The 18,759-nt window shown below is 41.6% G+C and overlaps 1 protein-coding gene across 1 annotated transcript in view; it reads left to right on the forward strand.

Moving 5' to 3' along the window:
• Positions 1-18,759, forward strand: part of LOC119809548 (cadherin-6) — a 132,737-nt gene that overhangs the window by 92,031 nt on the left and 21,947 nt on the right. The window contains exons 3-5 of the mRNA XM_038322428.1: positions 11,128-11,422; positions 15,458-15,577; positions 18,069-18,236. Coding sequence (XP_038178356.1) covers positions 11,128-11,422; positions 15,458-15,577; positions 18,069-18,236 — 583 coding nt within the window. The remainder of the gene's footprint in view (positions 1-11,127; positions 11,423-15,457; positions 15,578-18,068; positions 18,237-18,759) is intronic.

Below are 18,759 nucleotides of genomic sequence, written 5' to 3' on the forward strand. Positions count from 1 at the left end.
AAGTCTCCCAGGACTATGTCTTTCTAGCTTCATCAAATTTCCTTTCACCTCCCTCCCTTTCCTCCCAGACACTCTTCTTCACACCGTGTTTGCTTTAGCAATCCCAGATAACATCCCTCGCCCCCACCCCCATCTTAAGACCTTAATTAACCACATGCACAAAGTACTTTTGCTACCCAGAGCAGCAGGTGATGGGTCCTGGCAATTAGGACCAGGAACACCAATATCCTGCCTGCTGCCACTAGTATAACACTAAAGCTTTGTTCGTTTAAAATGCTTGGTTCTTTTGACGTTAAATTCAAGGTATTGGGTGTAAAAGATAAATGTCAAGGGAATTAATAAATTTCTCCTGCCTTGACTTAAAATTCTTTTGCTTTTAGCACTTTGTCAGAAATTCTTCTCTTCCACATAACACAAGACCTGTTTCAGTGGTTATTAAATCTAACAGAGGATAAAAGACTAAACTGGGTGGGGTCCTGCATAACCTCAGCCAGTGCAGAGCACCTTACTGTGTTGTTTAACTGTATTGAAATTTACAAGGTACACATTGAGAAGAAATTTCGAAGGACAGAAAGACAGACAGATAGCTAGATCTCTAGATGACAATAGATAATAGATTGATGGAAGGATAGGTAAGTGGATAGAATGATAGATCAATAGATAAAAGATCAGTAGATTAAGATAAGTAGATAGGTAAGATAGATAAAATAGGCTGGCAAGTAGATGAATTGATGATAGGTTAGATAGATAATAGGTAGGTAGATGATAGGTAGGTAGTTAGATACATACATACATACATACATACATACATACATACACACATATAATCTCAGTTTTATGTTTCTAGAGACATTGGTTAAGTATCTGCAGACATTTTTGGTTCTCATGACTTGAGAAGGTGCTACTGGAGGCCAGCATAAGGACCAAGGATCCACTGTTAGACTTCCTTTACACACAGTTCGGATCCCCAAACATTTTGTTACAGAGAGCAGAGAGACAATAGTGTTGTTGATTTGAGAAACAAGAAAGTGGATTTTTTTTTACTCGGCATTTAAAATATTGCTTGACACAGTGATATCCTTGGTGAATGTCCATACAACTGAATGTAAAGATTCACAAGAAAAAAGTGTTAGCAAAACTCCCAAAAGAACCACTATAATATAAACTTAATATCATTTTCCCAAAATTGCAATCAGAAAAATTGCAAAAGATTAGTCATATCAGATAATGTTTCAAAGGCAAACGATTTCCACTGTCATGAAAGCTAATTCTATTATTGAAATTATATAGGAAACACATTTTTTCAGGTCAGTAAGGGAATGTGATATAACAGAAAAGAAACATAGGCTATGCAGGCAGTTCCATTTTAAGTTTTGTCAGGGGAAAAAAAAGAATCAGAACTTTCTAGATTCTCTCACAGGTTGTTTTACATATCAAAAGTAAACCTGGGAGCTGGGGAGGCAGCTCAGTGGTTAAGAGTGCCAGCTGCTCTTCCAGAGGACCCAAGCTTGGGTACCCTTGTGGGGCAGTTCACAGTCACCCGTAGCTCCAACTCCAGGGGTTAGGTGCCCTCTTCTGTCCCATCACCCATGTGATGCACATACACACATGCCAGCAAAACACTCGTACACATAAAACAAACACAAACGCATTTGAAAGAAAATGAAATTTTTAGAAGCACTAGAAGAAGGAAGGCAGACAGCCAAGAATTTACCTAAAGAGCTATCCAAGGGGACTGCACTATTGAATCAGGCAGACGCTATTGTTATTGCACCAAATCTTTGACTCGATGCTTAACCTATATTGAGTTCCTAGTGTTCAATGGGAATAGGGCTTGAGGGATAAGCTATTTAAAAAAAAAAAAAAACAATAAAGACGCCATCTCCCTTGTATATCTAAGTGCAGTGTGGGGAAGAATGTGACCATGAAACACAAGAGAAGGAGTGTTTCTATTTTTGCTGACTTTATGGGTTTTATTACTTCAGGCACATATGCAAAGCTGCCTCTGGTTTTCTCCCACACTCAGCCCTAAAACCATGTGCCATGCTCTCACAAGATAGTGAAGTCATTTTCCTCCCATCAGTAACCTAAGCTTCTCCAGGAAGCCTTCCTAAGCCATCAAAGGGTTTATGCAGTCTCTGGTTCCACACTACCTATTTATAGGTTCTCTGCTACCTTGTCATTCCTAACTAATAATAGTGGGACTCGAGTGTCTTATTTCTGCTTTTATTCCCTGTCTTTTTCCTATGAGTCAGTGTTCCCAAGCCTAAATTGTGAGTTTATAAAAGACATGTATGAGATGATTTTACGTATTGCCTGATGCAACCCTCTAGGCCAATAAATGTTTTTTAAGTGGTCTAGGTTGACAGCATTAAATTAGTTTATGATGGAGCAATGTGTCTGTGAATCAGAGGACTTTCTATTCCCTTCTACAATAGGGTGATACTTGAGAAAGTTCCCTAAATAAGGCTGCTTCTTCATGACTGACTAGGGACCTCTGAGCAACACCAAATCTATTTATCATGATCAGGAATCTCAATGCATTTGTAACCGCTCTGTGCCCTGACAACAAAGATAAAGCAAGGTAGTTTTAGTGTTCTGTTTTATTGAGGTTTAATTGGTTATTGGAGGAAACTATTCAGATCCAACACAGCATCTTGAATTATTCCTTTGGATTTTTCAAATCAGACCATGTGTCTGATATGTGATAGCAATTGCTGAATTTTCCAGTGACTTTGGGAGCGTGTGCATATTCTTGATATCCAGAGTTCTCCTAAAGTCAAGAAGACATCAGATGGGGACGCTAAGATTTGTTGACTGTCTGCTATGTGCCAGAACCTCCATCCATCATCAAAGTCCAATCCAAGATGACCTTTAGGACACTCACTCAGTCGTCGTTTGCGATCATTATTTATTGAGCATCTATCATGTGCCCGTGTGTTGGGTCCTGAGACTACTAAAATGAAGGAACCAGACAGATTTCAGCTTTCTTCCATGATATGTGATCTAGTTAAAAAAAATTTTTTTTAAAAAAGAAAACAGTTACAAAATGAGTCATTACAAAAAAGAATATACTGCTGGTTTAGTGGGAAATATGTTGAAAGTACATAGGAGGAGAATCTTAGACTAGCGATGGAAGGAAGGTGTCCCTAGAAAGAGAAGAGTAAGTAGTCCTGGCACTTGAATTGGATTAACTAGATAAAGACTCTAAAATGGATTTATGCCAAGTGGGACTCCCTGAGGACAGCAGAGTGTGGTGAGAGCAAGGGTCTTGTTCAGAGAGGATGGTGGCCAGTGAAGCCAATGAGAGGGTGAAAAGCCACCATGTAAAGGACTTTGTCCCAAGGAAACAGAGGACATTAAAGGTTTGAAGTAGAATAGTGGCATCTTCCATGTTTATGTGATTGTAAAATGGGTCTAGTGACAGGAAAATAGAAGAAAGTGTGTGTGTGTGTGTGTGTGTGTGTGTGTGTGCACGTGAATTTGCAAGGCAAAAATATATCGAAGAGAAATGGTGGTGGGAACAGAAAATAATGAGTCACGATATATGTTATATGAAGAGGTAGGAAGACAAGTGCTCTACAGGATTGTCAGGTGCTCTCCAGGATGACCTTCTACTGGTCTTTACAGCTATGACACACAGGAGTAAGGAAGTGTTTGTGGGATTGATGATGAGGCCAGCTGGGATGTATTGAGTATAAGTGGGCTAAGATACTTGCTCTGGAGGCAGATACGTCCTTGAAAGCATCCCATCCTTGAAATATATCTCAAGGAAATCGTCAGACACCCTGGGCATTGATGGCAAAGTCTCATAGGTAGTAGCTGCATGCTTGAAAAAAAAACAAACAAAAGAAATGACCTCACTTGAGATAATCCATGAAATATGGAAGGAAAGGCCCTGAGACACAAGCCCAAAACCTGCAGCATTTAAGGGGCCGTGAGGGGAAGAATAGTTGGCAAAGTTAATTATTATGAAAACTGTGTTGCAGGGGACAGATGGAGTCTAGCATAGCTTAATTAATTTGCTAATTAATAGGAAAGCCAAAATTCAAACCCAAATCTTTCCATTTTCAGAAATCTCCCTTCTGAGTCCTTCATATTTGCAAACACAGTAGCAACCTGCAGAAGGCTTTCCCTGAGCTAGACTCTCCATCAAACATCTGCACACATTCTTTTAGCAATCTTCAGAGCGACATACTTGTAAATGAAATATCATTATTATTCCTACCATGGATGAGGAAATAGTCCTCGAAAAGCTAACTAAGTTTCCCAAGGTGGCAAGATGAGTATGCAGTGTGAATTTATACCCATTGCTATCTTTCATGGAAGCGCGTCCCTTCACCCATTGTGACTGTACTGGTTAAAACAACCGTTCAGACCCCAGCAGCCATCAGAGTTAGGTAGAGGACTCCTATTCCTCATTGCAAAAGATGCAGCATCTACTCAAACACCAACAAGCAGGCGCCTATTTCACTGAGTAGTTCAACAAATGTGTAGCTGTCCTTGCCCAGTGTTAGAAATACTTTCAAAGGGGGGGATGGAAATAAATACAGGATTTGACTATGGAAGTAACTGTCTCTGTATATGTTTAACTTTTAATTTTAAGTCTTCATGTACCTCCCCACTACCCCAATTTTGTCTGAATGAACCCTGATCTGGGTACCTAGTGAAAAATCCTGGATGAGATTAATGAATGTCATGGCTAGTTTGCTTTAAAAATCTGTTTGTCAGTTTTAAAGTCTTCTACACACACGACACATAAAAACTCTTGTTTAGATTTTGTATATATGACCTAACAAATGGAATTCTGGGCAACTTTATAACATTACAAAACTTTACAACTTTACTTTAACTAGCCTACATTTTAACATGATATATTGATCATAACCAGAAATGTTTCTTGGTCAGTATATACAAGGAACATTAAAAAGAGTAAACAAGATTAGAGAGGGAGCTCTACTGAGTTCTACTCCCAGCACCCACATTGGACAGTTCACAACGGCCTGTAATTTCAATTCCAGGGAACATGACACTGTCTTCTGGCCTGCTCGGGCACCAACACATACAGGTACATACTCATACACAGATGCACACACATACATGTCATTAAAAATAAAGGTCATTAAAGTGGATCCATTAGAGGGCTTTTTAAAACACAAGTTGCAGGGGGAACTCCCCTGAGTTCCCGAGTCTAGGCCGGGCATTTATCCTTCTAGGTAGGTCCCAGGTCACACTCCTGACATCTTTGAAAACCAGTGAGACAATTAAGAGATAATCACTGTAAAAGCAACAGATTAAAAAATAAGCAGAAAGCAGAATTACCATGACTGAAGTTAAGATACTTTTCTGTATCATATTAGATGCTGCTCAGGCAAGAGATGACTCTGAAACCCAGGTCCCACCCCTTTGTGGTCTGCTGTGCCCTCAGGCTCAGTCCTCATCAGCCCTCAGGAAACCAGGTTCAGCCTGGGAGTAAAATTCCGTAAGCCAGTTCCTGTTAAGCAGTGGGCGCTGACACTTACACACACATGTATTACCTTATGAAAAGGTGATCAAAGGCCAAGCAGCCATGTGCCAGCCAGAACTACTGACTATGGAAGACCAGAGGAAGCAATCCTGTTTGACCTGCAGCTTGCGGTCCATGTGCATCCCAGGATCCAGGATATCCAGAAATAATGGACCCAAAATGTTTGTAGATGGCAACACACACACACACACACACACACACACACACACACACACACACACACACTGTGGGACAGCTTGGTGGCCTGGCTGGAAGTAGAGTCTATGAAATGAGGTATAGTTTAATAGCTCCGATTGCTGGCAGCTGGCCTCCGTTTGGAAGAGCTCTGGCCCCTCATCCACTTTGCTTCCTGACAAGTAGGAGGCCAGAAGCTACCTCAGCCTCCTTGCCACAGATCCAAAGCAATAGAGCCAAGCAATTATGAACTGAAGTCTCTGAAACCAGGGGCCAAAATAAACCCTCCAAATAAAGCAAGTAAACCAAAATAAACTAGCTAGCTCAGGTAGTTCCTCACAGAAATACAAAGTTAGCAGGAGTTTGCAGAACAATTAGCACCTGTCACAATTATGCTAGTCTCGACTTTGTCATCTGTGAAATAATTATCAGATGTAAATGAGCTAACTCATGTAAAGTCATTAACGCTCATGTAATAAAATATATGATATGAAAATTTTAACCTATTTTTATTTACCAGATCCTATAATCACTAAAATGGAATCAATTTCTAAGACTTGTCTTCCAGCAGGGTTCCATTTCTTTCTCACATAAAATCTACCCACCAAATCTCCCCAGCCTTCACTATCTTAAGTGGATTTATTTACTGTGTACTTACTTTTCCATTACTGTGATGAGACACCATGACCAAGACAGCCAACAAAGGAAACCTTCTAAATGGGGACTTGCTTACAGTTTCAGAGGGCGGGGCCAGGATCATCATGCTGGGGAGTAAGGCAGCAAGCAGACAGGCATGGTGCTGGAGCAAGAGCAGAGAGCTCCCATCTGATCCACAGACAATAAACCCAGAGAGAGAGGGAGAGGGAGAGGGAGAGGGAGAGGGAGAGAGAGACTGGGCCTTGTGTGGGCTTTTGAAATCTCAAAGCCCACCCTCAATGACACACTGCCTCCAACAAGTCCATACCTCCTAATCTGTCCCAAACAGTTCTACCAACTGGAGACCAAACATTTAAATATACAAGTCTATGAGAACTATTCTCATTCAAACCACCACAGGACAATATATAGGAAAATGTATAAATATATACAAACGTATAATAAGAATAGATAATTCTTCTCTTGACATAAATTGATGATAGACTCACTTCCTAGTTCAAAACAATATTCATGACTTCTCAGACTTTCAGCTAAGATCCAATGTGAGATGAGGTTTAATCTGCCGACCACAAAAGAGATGTTCTTCCTCCACATCAGCTACTGCTTTCTACCCCAGTCCCAGTGGGCAGCGTCTGTTTTCTGTAGTTGTTCTCCGGTTGTCCTGGGACATCTAGGTGAGCAACTCTTCCTTTCCTAAAAGGCCACACTACATTCTTCCGGGGTCTTCATTCAGAAAACCAGCCCGTGTTCACGTCCATAAGCTCCCGTCTGATTGTGGCAGGCACTTATGCGTGCCATCCTCGGAATCTTAGGCTGAGACTCTGTCTTCCACCTATGCCATGAGTGTGCTTAGAAGATTCAGTTTGGACACCGACTCAGAGATTCACCAAGTGACGCACAGGAATGGGAGTAATAGAGCAGCATTAGCTGGCTTCACAGACTACTAAATATCTATACAATTAATGCTATGCCCTTGAATTGAATTCAAAATTAAGCTGCAAGTTGGTCCAATGTGGCTGATAAAAGAATGCTATGTTCCCAGGGACAGCCCCTCAGGCAATGATGCTGCCACTTGCCTGGTGACACCCTCCATGGGGCCATGCGACAGAGATCCCTGTATTTATTTCCCAAGACACTACATTTGTTGTTGTTTAAAAAAAAATAACTAAGAAGAGAAAGTGAGTAGAGAAATGAACTCAGAGCGCCTTCTGGCTGAAAGTGTCAGAGATACAGTAGTGAGAAACCCTGCCCGCCACAGGTGAGATGAGACTTCGGGAGGGAAGTGACTAATTCTTCCTTGATGGTGAACCATTAAAAGTGAACCAGATGATTAAACTTAATGGAACAGGCACATTACACTGAAATTAGTAAAAAATATGCCTCGGGCAACCTACAACCTTTCATTTGTTGTTGTTTAACTTCTGTCTCTTCCGGTGGCCATGATGAATGACATCACAAAAGAAAAAAATCCAATTAAAATCTAAGTGCTCAATGAAGCCCTAATGTCTGCTTGCCGCCCCGGCTTTCACAGGCGGCAGAGTCTTCTGTTTTCTTTCTTTCCCAAGAACAGAGGAAAGAGCTGGCCCCAGGGCTGCTCCGCGGAAGGGGGGAGAGTGGAGAGAGATGCGGGTTTTTGTGGCCTGCACTTGCACCATCAGAACCAGAAAGCTCATGTTGGGGGCCGAGAGGAGGGAGGAGGTTAAGTTGTTCTATTATCAGGCCAGGCCTGAGCGAAGAGATGCATTTCCCCACTGGTTTTCAAATATTGATAAATCAGAGCTGTGATCTGCAACACAGTCCCTGTTGACACTGGCCGGCATCTCCCCTCTGCCTCTATCGTCCCGGGTGTTTCTAGTATAATTCATGGAAATGGCTGCTTCTGACAGCTAAAAACAACTCCCTGATTACTTTTACCTGCATAAATCGTGTGACCGGATGTGGTATTCGCCGACTGAGTGTGCAACAATTACACACTGAAGATGATGGAAGAAGCAGCCGAGGAGAGTCTATGATCTAGTGGAATAAAGCGTAGAATAAATCACATGTGAAGACAGCAGTTGCCACCAAATAGAAGAATTCTGGCTTTTCTTAACAGATTTTACCTGAGAGATAGGGAATGTTTACAAAAATTGGGTTTCTATGGTCCTCAGACAAAGTTCTCAAAGTCATAAGAGCAAAAACATGCCGATGATAAATCCACAGCTAATGCTCATGCTCCTGGAATATCTTCCACTTAGATGGCTCTTCATAATTCATAAAACACATACCGTGCTTTTATTGCATGTTTATGTGGCAATTAATGAGGTATTTGTATATAGCCTCTAATTAGTTCTTCCCAGCCGCTTGTCCTGCAGCCCTTATTATCCTCATTTTGCTGATAAGGGTCCTGGCTTGGGAGGTTAATTGACTCTGCTGTGGTCTCACACCTGGCGAGGGACACAGTGAGCATGACCTGTACTTAGGGCTTAGATGCACATCCCACATGCTGCACCCTGCTGCTGACCGTGACCACCCACCACGGCCGCCCACCACGGCTGCCCAGGACCATGCAACCAAAGGACATCGGCGGGGCTTGTTCTGCTTTTGAGTTAATAAAATGGCTTTTTAAGAGCGCTCTTCAGTCATTAGAATCTGTCAACGGAGAGTTAACTTTTCCCTAGCGGCTCTTTCGATGTCAGGGTGGTTTCAGCGTTTCCTTGGCGTATCACATTACACAAATCATAGCGTGCTCTTGTTTTACATTTCTTATGGCGTTTGTCTCACTTCTAAGCAATTTCCTCCCTGTTCGCATTTTATCTTCCATTATTTCTGCCAAATTGCCTTCAAAGCTACTAATTGTATGAATAATATTCTCATTCTCCAATTCAGTGATTAGCTCAGCGTAGCTGTGTGGCACTGGACACAGTCTCTCTCGCTCCAGAAATGGGGACATTGCACCAAATATTCTGCAGGGCGCCTTCCTGCCAGCAGGTTCTCTCTTCTTTGACTCTCACTTGAGCTGGGTGTGATTTTGAAACACTACGTTAATTGGAACTTTGGGTTTCCTGTTTCTACAGTGACAGATAAGATACTCAGGATTACAAAAGAAACTTTCCAGGAGGGCTGTCACAGGTCATACCCAAAGAACATTGCATTGAACACTAAAGCTCCAGATAGCCGTGTCAAACAAAATCATGTCTGACATTCAGGCCCTCACAGTCTTCCATGTGTTAGCAGATTACTCCAAGAAGGAGTCAGATTAACTATTTCCCAAGCACACAGGACCACAGAATTCTTTCCCTCTGTACCCCGTGTAGTGGATAGTCCATAGAACATGTGTTTAAAAAGACTGCTTAGATCAACATCTTAGTTCCCTTCTGCTTTGAGAGTCCACCTGCAGGTATTCTAGAACTGAGGTTCTCAACCTATGGTCGCAACCTCTTTGAGGGTTGAATGTCCCTTTCATGGAGGAACACAAAGATTTACATTACAGTTTGTGACAGTAGCAAAATTACAGTTATGTTGTAGCGGCGAAAATAATTTTATGGCTGGGGGGGTCACAACAATAAGAGGACTGTTTTAGAGGGTCACAGACTTAGGAAGGTTGAGAACCACTGCTTTAGAAGCGTATGCAGTGTTAATCAGAGCCCGTGGATGTTTACCTGTTGTGGTTACCATGGTCACCCAGCTCCTCTGTGTGAAGACTGTAAGGAGATTCTGTAACTAACATGTCTGTGAGCACGGATGCCTGCTACTCTGACTGTTAAATGGTCACCCTCAACAACAACATAACACACTGAAAATTTGTGAATGGACTTGGGCTGCTAGGAGGCCTACACTTTCGCTAGGGTGGGGTAGAAGAATTTAGGAACTCGACTCTGAAAGGGGATCTAGGAGTTAGAAAGCAGGAACTGCTTCTCCAACTTAGGATCATCAGGTGACGATCTTAGAAGGGCCAGGCATTCACTTAATTCCACTCTTTCCTCTGGACCATTTCATTGACAGTGAATCTTCATCACCTCTGTTTGTATTATTTCCAGAGCTGGGGTGGAGGGTCAGGTCTCACTAACTCATAAGGCAGACTGTTTCAATTGTAGGCCGTCTCTGCACAGCAGAAGGCCACTTCCTGTCTCCTACTACAATCCAAATGCCAGATATGCCAGATACCATTGTCCCAGGGAAATGATGGACTGTCTGGTCACGTGGTCTCAAGGCACTGCTGAAAGCAGCACTGAGGAGGTCTCTTGGATGCTTTAAACTGAAATAGACAGGCAAACAAACACATATCACTCCTCCCCAGAAAATGGATTATGATCTCCATCTACCAATGTGATTGCCTAGCTTCCGTAATTCACCAAAAGGCAGATTATACCCACACGTCTTTTAAGCAGTGGGACACTTGGAAAATGTTTGTGTGTGCAAAGTGACTAGGGAAGTCCTCTCACGGGATCTGACATCCATACTGAAAAGATTGATCCAGTCTAATTTACATGATACTGGGCTTTTAAAATTGCTTCTGTCTTCAGTTTTCCCTTCTTCAAAATAAGAAAGGTTGTCAAATTTTCTGTTTCATTCTAGAAAATTCTATGATTAAGAAATGTGCTCGTTAATGAGTGGTGTTTTCTATTAAAGGGTTATGCAGGTAGTTTAAAATAGAAGAGCTGTACCTGCTTTTGGAGATTGTTGATATCAAATAGCAAACAGTTGAGATAAATTGCATGGTGAAATCGAAACGGTTTAGGATCACATGCTTGACTTTTATTTCTTTAATTTCTTTTTCCCTACACTAGTTACATTCAGACCAGGATAGAGGAGATGGATCACTTAAATATATCCTTTCAGGAGATGGGGCAGGAGATCTCTTCATTATCAACGAAAACACAGGCGACATTCAGGCCACGAAGAGACTGGACAGGGAAGAAAAACCCGTTTACATCCTTCGAGCTCAAGCTATCAACAGAAGGACAGGGAGACCGGTAGAGCCTGAGTCTGAATTCATCATCAAGATTCACGACATCAATGACAATGAACCAATATTCACCAAGGACGTTTATACAGCCACAGTCCCTGAGATGGCTGATGTCGGTGAGTTCAACCGAGTGGTGTCTCCACACCCACCAAGGGAAGAGCCCTGAGCCAAATTTAACTAACTGAAAGAATGTAGAAGCCAAATCCCCAAACTAACATATGTCCTTTTCATAAGAACACCCCATGGTCTAATGTCACTTTAGTCTTATTTTATGACTACCATAAGAAGACACCATTTCCTAAGGGTGTGGCAGCAGGGGGGGGGGGCTGGGAGGAAGCCAGGGAGGCCACCTCACCTGCTCTCTCTCCTCCTCTTTCTTGGACTGAAAGACAGCTACCTATTCTATTGCCCTCAGCCAACAACACAATTTGTCTGGGGCAGGGGGAAATCTTCCCAGTTAAAAATTAAAGCCTGAGCCGGACGGTGGTGGCACACGCCTTTAATCCCAGCACTCGGGAGGCAGAGGCAGGCGGATCTCTGTGAGTTCGAGACCAGCCTGGTCTACAAGAGCTAGTTCCAGGACAGGCTCTAAAGCTGTAGAGAAACCCTGTCTCGAAAAGAAAAAAAAAAAAAAACCAAAAAAAAAAAAAATTAAAGCCTGACTTTACAGTTCAGTCTCAAAAGTACTGACGGGGCCAGAGAGATGATTCAGCAGGTAAAGGTACTTACCTCAAAAGTCTGATAACCTGAGTTCAATACCAGACCAGAAAGTGGAAGGAGAGAACCAATTCCATAAAAAAGCCCTCTGACCCCCAGCCAGGCTGTGGCACTCACAGCCACACACACACACACACACACACACACACACCACAGTTATAAGAAATTTGTTTAATAAGAAAAAAACACTGGCAGTTGTGTTAAGTAACTATGAATTTGGGGGAAAGACTTCAAGGAAACTTTTTTTTCAAATCTACAAACAGTACGCTAACAGTAAAGACGTCCATGAGATTTCATACAGAGGGTTATTTTTGTATGCACAAGTTCGCTACCAATTTTAAGTTTAATTTGTGTGGACTTAACACTTGCTTAAGCTAGAAAAAGGTAAATGGGCTTTAAAGAAAGGAGGACATTCTATTGCTCCCACTCTTAGAAGTTTTAAAATATTTCACAGGGCAAACACAGTGACACCCCCAAACTGCTAAAGGGAAAGGTGGTTTCTATTTTCACTCAGCCAACTTCAAAAAAGGCTGAAATCACAGAATAACTTTTCTCTGGTTGCATCAAGTAGATAGGAGATATATTGGTGTTCAGAGGTACAAAATTTGAAAAATATTCAGTCTGGCGAAGTGATTGTAAAGCATCATTTCCCCCCCCCCCCCCCCGAGGAAAAAAACCATCATTTATTTGATGCCACTTTGTTCTGTTAGAAAAATCTGAAATGATCATCAGAGCAAAGAAAGAAGCAGGGATTATTTTTAATGAATCTTTTTTTTCTTGGATGAGTTGGAGGATTTTCTTCTTGTAGGTGGTAAAAAAAAAAAAAGCAAAAAAGGAAGAATTAAAGAAAGATATTTATCTTTGTTCCTGGCAGCATCCCAAACTAACTGTAATGCCCTGCACTCCTCTTAGAGACTGTCACTTACTTTTGAAGCCAGGAAAGAATTAAGTAGAAATATTTAGGGGAAAGCCCAAAATGCATGTCTAAAGAATCAATATTGGCATAGATAAAGGAGTGTTAAATATATGTGTGTGTATACACACACACATATATGTATATGTATATGTATATGTATATGTATATGTATATGTATATGTATATGTAATGGGACAACAGCAAAGGGGTAAAGTGTACTTCAATATCAAAACTACCTGAATTAGAAACTGTCTCCACTAATAGCCAGCAGTGTAGCCTTGGGCAAATTACTTGATTTATCTGATCTTTATTTCTTTGATCCTCCAATTCCACATCTACAAAAATAAATAATAAATGTCTACTCCCGAAGGATAATCATGAGGATTAAATGAGAAAACAGGAATAGAGCCTCTCCTTCCGTAGCTGTTCCTAATGGCTGCTTAGAACACCAGATAATCACATTCCAAAGGCACACAGAAGTTATATTAATGCAAATAAGAATTTGGGTGTTTGTTGACTTCTATTAACTCTCCCTCTGAAGTTCCAGGAGGCTCTCACTCTGGCCACTTAACCTGCCAAATTGTATAGGTGGGTATTGTGTCTCATGTCTCAGCACGATACAACGGGAGCCGACACATTCAACCCTAGCACAATGCACTCTATTTGTTTAATAAATGAAATGTTTAGATATTACAATAGCAGTTTCAAAATTCTCCTATTCTCAGCATAGAACTTCCCTGCCCTTCTCAAAAGCAGGACAACCACTGCTTATCTGATAGGAACAGCAAAAGGCAGCCATAGGGTACCCTTACTCGGAGGGCCTTTTCAGAACTTCTCACTCATGTAATGGACACGCAAACACACACGTGAAATTAGTATGGCCTTAAGGCAAGGTAGGACTACTTCCAAAGTTCTCTGTTAAGGGTTCCTGAAGTAAAAATGCCAGTCTAAAACACTAGAGCTTCCTCTGTACATTTAATCTTAATTTAAAATTATACTATCAGGTGTTTAAAGTGTCTTATCCCAATCAACCAATATTTGGTTTTGTCTTGTTTTTTGAAACAGGTAGCCCAGGCTGACCTTGAACCCACATTATAGCATAGAATGACCTTGAACTTTTGATCCTCCGTGAAGGATGAGGTTACAGGTATCACCTCATTTATTTATATAAATGAGGTGGTTTATTTGGGGTTGGGGATTGAACCTAGAGCTTCCTACATGTACTCTACTGCCAGCCCTAACTAATTCTTTAGCTGGTCTACGCTACCCCTTTAATGGTTCAAAGTCTTTCAACCTCTTAGAATTATCAGACATTTAAAGGGCCCATAACAGGAAACCTGACTCAAACAAGATTAAACAATGAAGATATTTGCTGATCATAATACTTAAACCTTTGGAAAAATTTGATCTGGATCCTGGCTTCTTAGTGGTTGTCTGTCCCATTCAACTTTGTCCCCAAGCTGGCATAACTAATACCACAACAGCTACTACAATTGTATCTTCATGTGCCACATTTCAGACCAAGAGAAACAGAATTTCTAGCAAAATTGCAAGTGGCTACCCACTAAACAACACCTAACAGAATTCCCGTTAATTCTGACCAAGTAATTCAAGAGGCTGATTGTCTCGAGATACCTACCTCCAGTCCTAAGTAACTTGAAAGAACCCTTGAAGCAACAGTCCAATCATATGCCATCACAGGAGATGGGCAAGACTCACCTCTACCGAAGTCTGCCCCTCTTTAACCTACTGCATACAGCATCCATTGATGTGAATCTGATCCCTTTCAAGTCAAGGATCAATGGCTTCCCAACAACATACATTGTACTGTGACTCTCCACTCCTTTGCCATGGAAGCTGGTGCTCTAGTTGACCTTATATTGCTGTGATAAAAGACTGTGACTTTGGGGTTACAGTCTATCATCAGAGGAAATCAAGATGGGAACCTGGAGACAGGAGCTGAAGCAGAGACTATGGAGAAGTGATGCTCACTAGCTTGCCTTGGATGGCTTGAGCTTATTTTGCTTTCTCAGAATCCAGAATCTCTTGCCCAGGGTAGCACAGTCCATAGTGGGCTGGACCCTTCCATATCAACCATCAGTCAGGAATATGCCCCTGAGACATGCCTACAGGCCAGTCCAATGGAGGCAGTTAAATTGAGGTTCTAGTTCCCTCGTAATTCTAGTTTGTGTCCAGTTGACCAAAAAAAAAAAAAAAAAAAAAAAAAAAAAAAAAAAAAAATGAACCAGCATAACAAGATGGCTCAATGCAAAGATATTTGTTTCCAAGACGGATGACCTAAATTTGATCTTCAGGATTCACACAACTGAAAGAAAGAAGTTATTTCTATAAATTGTCTTCTGGCCTCCATGCATGCACAGTAGCATGTGTGGCCATCGCATGCACACAAATATATGCATGTACTAAAATGTACTTTAATTTTTAAATGAATTAAGTTCATGCTTTCTTCATATGCACACATACCAAGTTGGTCTCAGTTACTTTTCTGTCATTGCAGGCACATTTGTTGTCCAAGTCACTGCAACGGATGCTGACGACCCAACGTATGGGAACAGCGCTAAAGTTGTCTATAGCATCCTACAGGGACAGCCTTACTTTTCAGTGGAGTCGGAAACAGGTTAGAATACTTTCTGCATCTCCTCGTCTACGCTCTGTAATTTTAACTGACATGCTCAGCTGACCTAGCATATTGTTTAATAAAAAACAATCAGCATGATTGGATTTCCCTTGTGTTTCTCTGCCAAACTCTAATGATTTATTTGTAAGCATGACACCCAGATAATTTTAATAAAGAAATACGACAATGAGTCTTTCACAGCACATGTATAGGATAGAGTCATTCATTACTCTCTTTTTCCACCGAATTTGGCATGAAGCTGAAGGAGTGGCCCTTTCTGAGAATGGTTGACCCTATTCACAGAAATCCTGAGTCCGCTCTTCTCTTTTCCTGGTTACTTGATGATGCCACATCTCTCTCTGTTCTGCTCTGAAGCTAGGTAGAGTATAGCCATGGGACATGTTTGCACAAATAAAGTGTGCCAGTGAGATAAGTCACTTCCAAGCACAGCTGTGCACAATCTGTCACATTCCCTACCCCTGATCACAGTGATCATGGAAACCCTTGTTGAGATAGGGCCTCAGCCCAGAAGCCAGACTGTTACTATGAGCACAGATCCCTGGGTGCCTGTTTAGAGCCTGAGTAAGATTTGACCCATAGCTCGGTCACACCACTGAGATTTTGGTCTCATTCTGATGCCATGGTCTAGCCTGTCCTGTCCAACCCAGCCCTGGTCCAGTGAATCAACTCGCCTGATAGAATCTTTCTTACAGCATCTTATTTTTTCTGAATTTTTGCCTGCAAAGTCTAAGTGGAATGCTGGACTCATTGCTGCCTGTCACAATTGCCAATGAGAAGAGACAGGAACTGAATCTTTAAAACTGCTTTATTCAGAGAGCTGGCAATCTGAGAAGACAGTAGATTAACATAAAAAAAAAACTGTCTTCCATCTCATTTCCCACCAGCAGATCACAGGTCAGGGAAGCAGCCAGTCATTCCAGGGCTCAATCCTGCCCTCTGGTCAGGAGGCCAGACATGGCTCTGAGAGCTGCGATGCCTGTGTTTCTCTCGTTCCCATCTCTTGCTGTCTCCCCTCATTTTGTGGATGTTTGGGGCTCAGGCACCTCTTGAAATACTTAGTCAAACTAGTTGATGTTAAACAGGAGCATCTGGGCTGAGAGGAGGTTAACTCAGAACAAACCACCCATTGGCAGTGTGTGCTCGTGGGGCTATAAATAGCATGGAGGTACTGAGGCCTCTCCACAATGTGGAGCACAAGTGTATCACTTAATGCAGAATACAAAGGCACCTCTGTCAAAAGCACCATGCTATCTGCTGGTTTATTTTCTAGTACAAAGCATTTGTATTGTACAGTAGATTCTATACATATTTTGAATCAAGTTCCTCTCATATATTTTTCAAATGTTCTTTATTTTAAGCCAGAGTTTTTCTGGGTTACTATATCCAGGTAGAAATCTATGTGTTAAAAGGTGAATGAACCTGGAAAGAATCCCAAGGAGGGAGAAAATGTTGAGTAGAAAAACAATGAGAATGAAAAATTAGAATTACCCTGCTTAAAGGACAAAAGGCGAAGGTGATTTCCTGTGTTTAAATAGAGAAGAACCATTATTTGGAGAAGAGAGAGCTGCTGCTCCTCGAAGCCAAGACTATGGGAATAAAATTGACCTGTTGTCTGAGGCATTCTTGTTAAGAAGGAAGAAAAGATATTTTCAGCTTCATTAGTGGTTCAGCACGAGAATGTGAGACCGGAGAGGGTTACAAAGCCTACTCCAGGGATTTTGAAAAGAAAGTTAATTTAAGCATAAACACTCTACAGAGATCAGACAAACTTGGAGAAACTCTTTCAAGTCGTTATCTGACTGCCTTGCTGTAGAGACAACTTTAACCTATCGCTAAACTGTTGGCTGCTGTAGGGATCGCTGGGATTGAGTTCTCATTCTCTGGAAGAAAAGCCAAATTCTCCAGGATCACGCAAGATCATACCTGGGAGGGACCTCAGGCCATTTTTCTTAGTGCATAGTTTTGTGGCTTCTAAACCCCACAGAACATCCATTATGGTAGGTACTCTTGAAGGGCAATTAGTCAAGTTGATAATGCAACACTCTGGTATCAGCTCAGGCATATGGCTTGCTGAATTATCCTCTCAGACTACACCCCAATACCTTTTATCCAGCAACAAGTGTGGTGTGCCCTCTCATGCCCCAAGCCAGGTATATAACTATACCTTACAATGTCATCCTACGACACTTACATTGCGCTACCTGCGGTCTCTTTTGCTCTGGCTTTCGCTCGTGCTTGTTTTTATTCCCTTTGTATTACAGGATTTTTAATGAGTGCCTCTCCCCCTGTGTGACTGTAATTTCCTTCGCTAGGAAGGCTGCATATAATCATCTTTATATCACAGTGACATCTGCATAGTGGTTTGCATATTGTGGGTGACAGTCTACATTTGTTTGCATAAATAAATGATTCCATAAAATACCACTAATGCCTCCCCTTCCACTTCTGAATTTCAATTTTGCATCCATAGGTATCATCAAGACAGCGCTGCTCAACATGGATCGAGAAAACAGAGAACAGTACCAAGTCGTGATTCAAGCCAAGGACATGGGTGGCCAGATGGGAGGCCTGTCGGGGACCACCACCGTGAACATCACGCTGACAGATGTCAATGACAACCCACCCCGTTTCCCCCAGAGTAGGGACATTTGATTGAACAGATCTCTCTAATATGCCTTTGTAAAATTTTGACTCGAGGAATATTTTCAGTGTTGGCAACACTGTCAAAATCACTGGACTTAGAAAGAGTTGGCACTTTTATTAGAATTATTGAAATGAGCTCAACTACCACTTATGCTCGGGAAGTGCGCATGCTCATGTTCTGCCGTCGGTCATTAGCTGAGCGATTTCTGATATGGCTGCTGCTGTACAAGCAACATCATTGCTTTCTCTCCCCTTATTAAAATAACTACCATAGTCATAAATTTGCCTGAGCAAAGCATGTATGCTGCTATCTGTTAGGAAAAAGTTGACTTTGTGTTTTTACGAACTTAATCAGGCATGTAATCTCCGCTAAACGCTCACAAGCTTTGCCGGGAAGGATTTATTATTTTCCTAGTTCCAAAAATACAGCTGGAGAAGCTGCTATGTGCTTAATCCATTTGTAATCATAAAGGGCTTTCTATAGTATGGTTAATTGAGATACTGAAAATCATCTCAGA

This window comes from Arvicola amphibius, chromosome 3, assembly GCF_903992535.2.
Source record: "Arvicola amphibius chromosome 3, mArvAmp1.2, whole genome shotgun sequence".
Lineage (NCBI taxonomy): Eukaryota > Metazoa > Chordata > Mammalia > Rodentia > Cricetidae > Arvicola > Arvicola amphibius.